The sequence below is a fragment of the Dipodomys spectabilis genome, unplaced genomic scaffold, assembly GCF_019054845.1.
Source record: "Dipodomys spectabilis isolate Male_0828 unplaced genomic scaffold, ASM1905484v1 ptg000107l, whole genome shotgun sequence".
NCBI classification, from domain to species: domain Eukaryota; kingdom Metazoa; phylum Chordata; class Mammalia; order Rodentia; family Heteromyidae; genus Dipodomys; species Dipodomys spectabilis.
In genome coordinates this window covers 402,958-415,035 of record NW_024870784.1, presented here as the reverse complement: position 1 = coordinate 415,035, position 12,078 = coordinate 402,958, and the positions used below count along the sequence as shown (strand labels likewise).

General features: G+C 41.0%; 1 protein-coding gene across 5 annotated transcripts in view; it reads left to right on the top strand.

Moving 5' to 3' along the window:
• Nucleotides 1-10,007, top strand: part of Scaf4 (SR-related CTD associated factor 4) — a 56,778-nt gene extending 46,771 nt beyond the window's left edge. For all 5 annotated transcript variants that reach the window (XM_042687224.1, XM_042687225.1, XM_042687223.1 and 2 more), the window contains exon 20: nt 8,709-10,007. In XM_042687224.1, coding sequence (XP_042543158.1) covers nt 8,709-9,649 — 941 coding nt within the window. In that variant the 3' untranslated portion in view covers nt 9,650-10,007. The remainder of the gene's footprint in view (nt 1-8,708) is intronic.
• The last annotated feature ends 2,071 nt before the right edge of the window (nt 10,008-12,078 follow it).

The following is a 12,078-nucleotide window of genomic DNA, read 5'->3' as shown; positions in this document are numbered from 1 at the left end:
ACTTTGTCAAATGTTATTAAAATGCTTAGCAATTAATGTAAAGACTGAAAGTCTAAAGGAACTATAGGGAAATTACAAAGCCTATTCATCTATTATTTGCAAAAAAAAATCATTAAAATAGCAGTCTTGATTATACTTAAAATTATTTTCTGTTATAAAACAGTGCCATGGTATAGATGAGGTATCTCATATACTGTATTAACTTGGTTCATCTAAGATGTTTTGCCTAGTATACTTATACTAAGGACGATTTTACTTTTTTGTATACTGCAATTGGAGTGAAATACGTTTTTTTCTGATGCTTGAAAATTGGTTTCCTTTCATTCTCATCGGCTCTCAAAACACAGTGTCTACTTATAAGAATCACTGGGAGTATTTTCAAAATAGATTGGGGTGAATCTAGGGGACACACACACACTCAATTATTATTTCCATTTTCTTTGACAATATGAAATTGAAAATGGAAACTACCTTTTAGTCAGTGGGTAGAGCTCAGATGGATCCATGGATCATGGTCAAAAAGTTTGAGACTCTCCTCCACCAGTCTCTACCAAGAAAAGGTGGATGTGGCGGTATGCTCCTCTGTCATTCCAGCTGTACAGGAAAAATGAATAGGAGAGTCACCATCCAGGCTAACTTGACATAAATGTGAAACTCTTATCTCAAAAACTAAGCAAAGAGTATCAGCTGCCAACAGAAGCCTGGATTCAAACCCCAGTACTGCCAAGTTTTTTTATTGTTTGTTTTTAATTTTGCCTAGGAATCTTTAGGCATTGGTTACAAAGTTAAGAGTAGTTGAAATGGATTAGGAAGGTAGTTCAGTGATCGAGCACTTGACTAGCATATGCAAGATCCTGGGTTCATTCCCCAGTTACACTGTTAGAACTAAAGATGGTTGACATATTTTTCTTCATATATTGGAAATGCTAGGTGAAAATAACATCAATTCGTTCTGTTCCAATCAAATATAGATAGAGCCACTATTATGAACAGAAAAGGAAGTTAAAAGACCTTTTTGGAGTTCAGGTCCTAGGTTCATACTGTAGACATTCTCACCACCCTTGAGCCTTGTAGCTGTATACTTATCCTTAGCAGTATCTGCCCCAATACTGGTGCTGACAGGCACCACCTGTCAGCAGTATTGTTTATGCACCTTTACAAGCGTAATGATAACAAGGAACAAAATGAAACTTACCTCCCAGGGTTTGTATACTAGTAGGGATTGGAAAATAAACTAACTTCATGTGGAGACATGCCTATGAAGAAGGGGAAGGAGATTTGAGGATTTCACGTGGGATGTGCCATTTTTAGTAGGGTGCACAGGAAGTAACACAAGAAACCTGAATACAGAAGGCAGTAATAATCCTTGGAAGATATTTTAGGTGGGAGAACAAAATGAATTTACAGAGAACTTGATTTTCTTAAGGAACCAGGGGCTAGGACTTCTGGAGCAGGCTGATCCCCAAGGGAAGAAATTATGAGGAGGTGAGTAGAAAAAGTTGCCTAGGACCAGCATATGAGCATGGTAGTGAATGGTGTGGGCTTCGAAGTGTATTGTGATCTGACTGAATTACTCAGCATTACTATAGCTTTGGCAGAGATAGATGAGCTGGTAAGTGGGAAGAGCACCCTGGTTTCGGAGCTGTTGTAAACAGATCAGGCTGGTGGGTTGCATTGGCCTGCTGCAATAAGGGTACAAGTGTCTTGTTTGACCCATTTGAGAATAGAAATTGTCAGAATTGTTTAAGTGTGGAATTTGAAAGAAGTCAAGAAGAGCTTTTTAAAGGATTTTATCACTACAACTGGTAGAATGACTACATTCTTGAGGTGCACAGATCTGTAAAAGTGCATTGGAATATCAAAAATACCCAGCTGCAAATAGCAACGGAACAAGTGGAAGAAATCCAGATAAAATCCTGCTATCATCTGTAGATAGGATGATATTTAAAGCCACAGGATCATCCTGTATGTAGTATAGAGTTCTAGACAGAATCCAAGGACCCTTCAGCATTTAACAATTGACAAAATGATGCAAGCTAATACTGTGTAGTTCTACCTGCTCTAGGCAGTTCATATGAATTATTCAAGCCTTACTCCAGTTGGGGAATGAAATGAAAAGCATAAGGTCAACCATGGCTACAGTTGGGACAAGATAGATATGCCAGGGTGAGCCTATTCTTTTAAATCTAGTCTCTTGTTAGAATAGTGAGAAGGTGAAGCCAGTAAAGTAGGATTCATAATGAGTAGGATTCATAATTCATACAGTGAAGGCTATGTAAGGGTTATTGGGAGGAGGGAGAAAGGTATTTTCCTGGTGGTCTTAAGAACTATGGGTTCATTGAGATGATAGGTTCAGAGTCCTAATTACGGGCTGGGAAGGTGGCTCAGTGGTAGAGCGCTTGCCTTGCATGCATGAGGCCCTGGGTTCGATTCCTCAGCACCACATAAGCAGAAAAAAAGCCGGAAGTGGTGCTGTGGCTTAAGTGGTAGAGCGCTAGCCCTGAGCTGAAGAGCTGAGGGACCGCGCCCAAGCCCAGAGTTCAGGCACCATGACTGGCAAAAAAAAACAAACAGTCCTAATTACATTGGGTCAGGAGATGATAAAGGTAAGGAGATAGTAGAATTATGGTTTTGACATCTAAAGATGTTTGCATGGAGGGCACAATGTGGTAATACTGAAAGAAGATGCAAAATAAAGGAATTGCTTCTATTTTTACCCTTAAAAATGGACAAAACCAGCTAGGTACCAATGGCTAACACCTGTAATCCTAGTTACTCAGTAGGCTGAGATCTCAGGATTGCAAAGACAGTCCAGGCAGGAAAGTCAGTTTCTTGGTGGTAGTTTTTTTGTTTGTGGTCATGGAGCTTAACTCGGCCTGGGTGCCATCCCTCCATTCTTCAGCTCACAGATAGTGCTTTACCACTTGAGCCACAATGCCACTTCTGTTTTTCTGGAGGCTACTTGGAGATAAGAGTTTCATGGACTCGCCTGCCCAGGCTTGCTTTGAACCATGATTCTCAGATATAGGCATCCTAGGCACGAACCAGAAGTGGTGCTGTGGCTCAAGTGGTAGAGCACTTACCTTGAGCTGAAGAGCTGAGAGACAGCGCCCAGCCCTAGAGTTGAAGTCCCACGACCAGGAGGAAAAAAAGTCAACCCGGGCAGGAAAGCACGTGAAACTTTATCTCCAGTTAACCACCAGAAAACTGGAAGTGGCGCTGTGACTCAAGTGGTAGAACATTAATCTTGAACTAAAGAGCCCAGGAACAGTACCCAGGCCCAGAGTTCAAGCCCCATGACCAATTCTCCCCCCCCCCCCCCAAAAAAAAAAAAGACAAAACTGTAGCATATTGGGAAATCTAATTAGAGTTTGGTGCAAGAAAAGTAGTGTGTGATTGTATACACTACTTTCTTGCAATGTATATATAATGTAGATATGCAAGCACAGATGGATCCAGAGTAGTTATAAAGCACAGACATTTCTTGATAGTAAAAAAAAAAAAAATGAAGCACATTTGCTACACAAAATGAACAAACATTGCAAAAATGCCAAGTGGAAGAAGCCAGTCACAATGTACTACAAATTGTATAATTCCATATGAAATGTTGAGACTATACAGGAGATAGAAGGTATTTATATGATTGCTTGATGGGACTTGGAGGGGAGTGTGGGAGGTGATGGCCAGTGGATACAGGATTTCTTTTGAGGGAGTGAAGTTATCTTAAAATTGGTATTGATTATTTGATTCTGTGACTATAAAAGCTCACTGGCTTATATACTAAATGTAGGTAAATTATAGGCTATAACTAAAACTAGAAAGTTAGAAATATGAATTGTGATATGTGGGATATGGGAGTGTGAGCTCACAAGATTGCTGGCCTGAGTGAAAGGGCACAGCTCTGGTCATAGTTGTCAGTTGTTTTCATGAGACCAGTCAACAGTTTGGTGGGTCCTTTCTGGTATTGAGACCTTGGGTTCAGTCCCCAACACTACAAACAAATAGTAAACCAATATTAGGGGTTCCGTTGTGAGGGAGAACCATGGACTTCAGAGGCAGGTAAGGTAAAAAAGACTGGGGGTATGTCTGATAGATGAAAGGATAAGAAGGGACCGTAGACGGAAGAGGAAAGAGGAATGGTAATTCTGAAGTAATGAGTTTCACCACTGGTAGTAGAGGTAGTAGTTGCAATACAAGGTAAAATAAGGTTGGCCAAGAAATAGGAGTGGACTGCCTTGCTTGCTGTTCTTTCTCTACCCATCTCTTACCTTTCATGTGGGAGATAACCGCTTTTCCCACTTATGTTTCCTGTGCTTATGAACTAATCCAGCTAATGACACAGTGTTCTTTCCTGCACTGTTAACCAGACATTTCATTCATTACTTGCTTTCTCTCCCTAACTCTAGGCACTCTTGTGGTCCATGATGAAGCCACCCTGTTCACTTTGTGTGTCTTAGACATCTCCATTTACTCAGTAATCTCAGGAGATAGCCTGTGTTCTTTCACCTCTAACTTGATCCTGCACGCTAGTCTTAAATCTTTGAGCTCTAGCATCCCTCTTTCAACTCAGTTGCTTGTCATATCTACTCAATCCTTAAAATAAGAGCCTAAATGCTTGCTTTCTATATACTACTTACCAGAAAGATTTTTCAAAACAAGGATCATTCGTTCATCCCTGCTCAGAATCCCTCTCTGGTTTCCCCCACCACTAAAGTCAAGTCCAGGTTCCTTCTCTTGAGACCAAAGGTCTCTTGGCCAGGCCCTCCTGAGCTGTGTAAACCTCATGTCCAGTTTCCCTCCTTGACTTTCAGCACATTAGAGTTGTTTTAACGACCCATCTCACTGCATCACCTTGCTGGTGAGCCTTTTTTTGAAGCCAGTCCTCTGAACAATGTAGCCTATTTATACTGGCCTTGTACATTCTTCTTTACTGTAGACCAAAACCAGGGTCTGCTGACTCCTACTTGGATACACATCTCTTCCTCTGCTCCACCTTTGTGTTACCTCACCTACCTAGTGCCATCTCTTGCTGTTAATTGAAATTTGTTTCTATTAGACTATCCTTGCCTGGAGGAAATGAAGCTTGCTTTACATATTCCCAGCCTATATGAATGAGTTAATATGTAAAGTTTAGGTGCTTAATGTTACAGAATTGTCGGTCATGGGACTTGAACTCTTGGCCTGAGCACTGTCCCTCAGATCTTCAGCTCAAGGCTAGCACTCTACCGCTTGAGCCACAGCACCACTTCCAGTTTTCTGGTGGTTTATTGGAGATTAGTGTTTTACGGGCTTTCCTGCCTGGGCTGGCTTTGAACTGTCATCCTTAGATCTCAGCCTCCTGAGCAGCTAGGATTACAGGCATGAACCACCGGTGCCTGGCTTACAAAATTATTCACTCAAGAAAACATCACTGATACCACAGTGTACTTCCCAATAAAACTTAATTGCTCTGCATGCTCTTTTGATGCTATAATGCCACTGCTATGTGCTGCTTATGATTGCCCAAGAATGAAACTTTACCAAAGGTTTCTGTCACCTAATGAAGTTTTAATTATATATATAATGTAACATGCAAAATTGGAAACAAGTAATCCATTCTGATCTATCTATGAGAATATTCTGTTAGAGAAATCTGTAAATATTAATGGCTTATAGTACAAAAGTTTAAAAAGAAATTCAGCCAACACATCTTGGTAGCATTTGCCAAGTAAAGGATGTTAGGTGTGATATTTTAAATATCCACATGTAACAAATAGTTTGATTGTATGATTTTTATCTTTATTTAAAACTTGCACTTCACAGGTTTAAGTGGGTGATTTTTGAAAATAGTGAGCCTGATAATATATACACACCCTCAAAAGCACCTTGTAAAGAGTTGTAAAATATAGGCCTAGAGATTATATCTGTATAAAACCTAAAGCATAGTTTTACAAAGAATCATTACACAAGCTAGGTGTGGTTAGCACAGGTGTGTGATCATAGGTACTCACGTGTGAGAATCACAAGTTCAGGGTGAGAGTTGACAAAGTTAGATTATCAGAAACAAAAGAGCCAGAGTGTGTATCACTTGCCTCACATGCGCCAGACCCTGATTGCAATCCCAAATAAGGAGGTGATGGTGTTAATGGCTCATTTTCTGTCTTCTGAGTAGGGTGGATATTTGATCCGTTGGATATTGTCATATTAGCAGTTGACAAGACTTAAGTCATGGGAATCAGGAATAGGACTTACTGTTGCCCTGCAAGAATCCCTTCCTGAGTTTTGCAGATTAATCTGAAAGTTACCTTGTGATAATACTTTGAAACCCCAGTAAATGTGTGCTTACTGTTTCTGAAGAGAGCTGTGAAGCAGCAGAGCCCTCACCATCCCTAGATTTATCCACTTCACAGTGGCTTATTGCCGCTTCTCAACTTGAATGACGTGGAAGGAGCTTCATTGTGTTTACATTTTTCCCAACTGGTAAAATACTGAGTACTGGAGGGTCCAGGAAAATTCATTAAGATCTTAATTATCAGAAGTGAAAAGTGCTTGTTTTTGTTTTTGGGGTCCGCTCATGGGGCCTGAACTCTGGGCCTGGACGCTGTCTGTCCCTCAGCTCTTCAGCTCAAGGCAAGTGCTCTACCACTAGAGCCACAGCGCCACTTCCGGCTTTTTTCTTTTTGCTTATGTGGTGCTGAGGAATCGAACCCGGGGCCTCATGCATGCAAGGCAAGCGCTCTATCACTGAGCCACCTTCCCAGCCCTGAAAAGTGCTTGTCTTGTAAAATCAAGTCTTTATTATTAGAATATTCACTACCTTCTTAAATGGATGTGTGGGATAACGGACCAGTTAACTGAGCAAGCATTGAACTCAATGCTACAGTTTTTATCTGGCTTATTTCAGTTGACAGTTATTACCGTGGTGAGGTTTTTGTTGTTTTTTTTTTCTTTTTGGTAGGTTGTGAGACTTGAACTCAGGGCCTGGGCACTGTCCTTGAGCTTTTTTGCTCAAGGCTAGCATTCTACCACTTTGAGTCACAGCTCCATTTCTTGTTTTTGAGTGGTTAATTGGAGAGTCTTTGATGTCCAGGATGGCTTCGAACTGTGATCCTTAGATCTCAGCCTCCCAAGTCCTTAGGATTACAGATGTGAGCCATGGCTGCCCAGCATTGTGTTCATATTTTAAGATGGAAAGAATAGTGAGGCACATGTCTAAAATCACTTCTGAGTAGGCATTTTAGAAGTAGGATGTTAAGTGCCACAGCTGGTGAATCCTACATGTTAGAGTTATGAACTAGTATGAATACAACTAGTATAAATGCCAGTACTAGAGTTTGCAGCTCCATTTTTGGTTGCTTGGTTAAGGTTAATTGCAAATAAGAGTGTCATGTATTTTCTTACTTGACTGGCCTTGAACTATGTTATCCTCAACCTCCTGAGTAGTAAAGATTACAGGCATGAGCCATGAGTACCAGGCTTAGCATGCACGTGTCCACTTTTGTGACTAAATCTGATAGATGCTTGACTCTCATTTTAATGGTAACACACAACTTTGTTCAAAGATCTTTCTGTGACACAATGGAGCAGGAGCATATTCTGACTATTTGGAGTAACTCCTTTTGGTCATAATATTTGCTTTGTATTTATACTTGGAAAGAAACAGGTCTGATGTCTTTCTGTCATGTAAGTAGAGTCAAAACAAATCCCAGCCCCTTGTCCCTTAGATTCTCAGTTGAAAATGATTGTTACACTAGAATTAGTGACCTCTCATGTAAACAGGCAGCAAAACCAGTGAGTTACTGTTATTTTCCACAGCATGCTCTCGCCACCAGGGTGAATGACTGGACATACCTGCATAATTCAGTAGTCTTGACTTAGCAAATTATACATGTGCTGTGCTTTAAAAGTAAAACTGTAAACCTCACATTTGCACATACTGGCACATATTGCACAGTATAACCCAGGAAGCATTTTAGTAATATGAAGTATGGAATCAGAGTTAACCTTTTACTGGATTTTCTAAGTCAGTAACCTTTTTATTCCTACTAGTAAATTGGATTAAAAAAACTCAGAATTTAGATTGTAAAATTCTGTCATGAAATACTCTTCAGTTGGTTTAAATAGTTGGTATTCAATGCGGTCTTTTATCTCATTGAGACTTCTGCACATTGTCTTTTTTAATGTCTTGTTCTAAGTATTTGATATGGCATAAACAGCTTCGAATGAAGCTAGTGAAGGAGATTCAGACATATTCTTCACTGTAAGTGGGCTAGGAAGGTGGCTCAGTGATAGAGTGCTTGTCTTGCATGCATGAGGCGCTGGGTTCGATTCCATAACACCGCATAAGCAGAAAAAGCCGGAAGTGCCACTATGGCCCAAGTGCTAGAGCCTTAGCCTTGAGCTGAAGAGCTGAGGAACAGCGCCCAGGCCCAGAGTTCAGGTCCCACAACTGACCAGGAAAAAAAAAATTTCTATAAGTTCTCTTTCCAGTTTACTCAGTCTTCTACCTATCTTAGGTGCTCAAACAAGTGTGACTTAAAGATTGCTTGCCTTGGGTTGTTAGTAGGCCCTCATGTTGGGTTTGTCACAAGTTGGCAACAGTTGGCAATCAGCATAAAACTTCATATTCTGGATTGAATTTCATTTTCCCAAAAATTCAACAGGAAACAGCTGAAAATAGCACACCATCTTCCGTATCATTTACATGTTCGTTTTTGTGTTGTCTTTAGGCACTCAAGGAGTTGCCCCTGGTCCTGTGATTGGGCTCCAGGCACCATCTACTGGTCTTCTAGGTGCACGACCTGGACTAATCCCACTCCAGCGCCCTCCAGGAATGCCTCCACCACACTTACAGCGATTCCCTTTGATGCCACCCCGCCCTATGCCACCACACATGATGCCCAGAGGCCCACCACCAGGACCAGGAGGCTTTGCAATGCCTCCACCACATGGAATGAAAGGGCCCTTCCCACCACACGGCCCCTTTGTTAGGCCTGGTGGAATGCCAGGGCTTGGGGGCCCTGGGCCAGGCCCAGGGGGTCCTGAAGACAGAGATGGAAGGCAACAACCACCGCAGCAACAGCAACAGCAGCAACAGCAGCAGCCTCCACCTCAGCCACAACCACAGCAACCACCGCCATCACAACAGCCACCATCAGCTCAGCAGCAGCCTCAGCAATTTAGAAATGAAAACAGGCAGCAGTTTAATTCAGGTAGAGACCAAGAAAGGTTTGGAAGAAGATCATTCGGAAATAGGGTGGAAAATGACCGGGAACGGTATGGGAGCCGTAATGACGATAGAGATAGTAATCGTGAAAGGAGAGAATGGGGAAGAAGGAGCCCTGACCGCGACAGGCACAGAGACTTGGAAGAAAGAAATAGACGCTCTAGTGGGCATCGAGATAGGGAGAGAGATTCTAGAGATAGAGAGTCTCGCAGAGAGAAGGATGAAAACCGAGGGAAGGAGAAGTCCGAGGTGACTAACAGGGCAGGTGGTAAAGCCATCGAGCCTCCACCTAGCCAAGTGGGAACCGTAGACACTGTTTCAGAACTTGATAAAGGGGAGGCCAAGGCCACAGTGGTAAAACCCTCTGAAGAGGCACCTGCTGAGGCTACCTCATCCGTTGAACCTGAAAAAGATTCTAGCTCAGCAACAGAGACAACTCGCTAGAGCCTGGAATATGACAAAATGTGACAGTGACACTTCCAGAGTGTAGAGCTTGAGGTGTACAGATGCTGTATTATATTTGCTCCTGCTATATCACAGCCCCGCAGGTAGTTTGTGGGGAATTGTAAGCAATTTGATTGCTTCCCTTCTATTTAAAAATAGCTACAAAATAACAAAAAAAATACTGAAAATATGAATATTACCCTTTTGCTGTAACTTTTTAAAAGTTTTGACTTTAAAAAGTTTACAAATCCTAATTAGAAGTGCTCTCTATTTTTTTTTTTTAATTTAAGACAAGGTAACGGTGAAAGCTCCTCAAAACAATAGGGATGTTTTTAATAAACTCTATTTTCGTAACAAACTTAATGTGTGCTATTCTTCCTACACTGCACTAAGGTGGAAAGCTGGGTCACTGTCAACATTTAAGTTAGTAGTGTATTGGAGTCTAAGTTAGGCTTATTTGATGGTAATACATATTTATTCTGGAACGCTTTGATTTGTAATTCTTAGCATTTTGATCATAAGGTTAATGGTTGTAGGATTAACTAAAGAGCTAAAGGTTTTCTTTTTTCCATTAGTCTTGTGGTAATATTGTCCAACTTGTAAATAGGTTTTGCTGGGGGAATAATTGGATTCCCAACATTACACATTGTACTGTAAATTATCTAGCTCCCTGGGCATTACTTATTTAGAAAGGTAGGAGGATTTCTTTTTTGTTTTTAATCATCCCATTAAATTTTCAAAAGGATAAAATGAGATTAAGGTCAATATTTGCAGCCTGGAAGCTTTTTCTTGTTTTACATAAAATGAGTTCAAACATAACCCATGTTGCCCTCCATATTAACTGCGAGGCAAAGCATAGTGAACTTTCTGCCACACATTATAAAGATTGTTTCTTGCTTAGAATCTTTAAGAAGGAAAGTATGTGTAAGAACTCATCCAAAATCAAATTGAGCTTGCATTTGAACATTATAGAAAAAGTTACATAAAAATGCTTATAAACAGGCACTGGTGGCTCACTCAGGCCTAATCTAGCTATACTCAGGAGGCTGAGATCTGAGGATCACAGTTCAAAGCCAGCCCAAGCAGTACCAGTCTGACACTATTTCCAATTCACTGGAAATAGAGCTATGGCCTAAGTGTGAGTGATAGCCTTGATCAAAAAAGGCTCAGAGACAGCACATAGGCCCTGAGTTAAAGCCCTAAAACTGCCTGGAAGAAAAAAAAAAGTCCCAGGCACTAATGCTAGGCAGGGAGAGTAAGCCCTATCTCACACACACTGCAGAAAGCTCTTTGCCTGAGGGAGAATGCATGTAAGGAAATAGTCCTTCTGGAGAAAAACATGAATCTTTTATGCAGCGTCCAGATTTCAGATATTTCCGGTTTTCGTTTCCAAATCAAAAATATGTACTACATGAAAAAAAAAAAGGCACTAACTGGCATTGTAATCATACTTGAGTCTTCACAAGTTAGTTTCTGCGTTTAAGTCATTTCTCACATGCAACAAACTAATGTTTTAAAGTACCTGAATGGACATTTTTTAACAGTGTAATTTAAAAATTTTGCAAACACTGCAATTTTACCTCTTCCCAATTTAGCTGTTTCCTAAATATCCTATATTTGATAAAGCACATACTTACAAATAGGACTATGACCTTATTCCTGGTTTCTCAGAACTAGTGTACAACTTTTTAACTGAATAAAGTACATCTCAGACATGAAATCTCAATTAGATTAACATTTCTGTTAAAAGCATTCTCTTGCTGGGCCATATTTACATTGAGAGGCGGCCATATTTACATTGAGAGGCTAGGTTTCATGAAGTGAGTATGTATAATGCAATGTCTAAACACCCAGAACCCACTGTCAACATCCCCTTATTTTCATCTTCCAGTGTTGTATATTTATCACGTCAACCTGAAAACAGACTGAAGGTAGGTAGGTTTAAACTGAGCCTGTTAACTTGCCTTTATCAAGTTCACTGATAGCAGCACACAGGCCTTAAGTGAACATCTTTTTAAATAAAACAATTTCATGAAAAGAATGCTAAATGAAGCCAGGCACTATGGCTTAGGCCTGTAATCCCAGCTACTTCTGAGGCTGATATCTGAGGATCACAGTTCAAAGTCAGCCTGGGCAGCAAAGTCTGAGTTTTTTTTGTTCTTGTTTTTTTTTGGGGGGGGGTCCGGTCATGGGGCCTCAACTCTGGGCCTGGGCGCTGTCCCTCAGCTTTTCAGCTCAAGGCTAGCGCTCTACCACTTGTGCCACAGCGCCACTTCCAGCTTTTTTTTTTTTCCTTATGTGGTGCTGAGGAATCGAACCCAAGGACTCTGGCATGCAAGGCAAGCGCTCTACCACTGGGCCACCTTCCCAGCCCCTGGGATTTTTTTTTTTTATAGCCAGATGTAGAGCTGTATTTCAAGTGATACAGC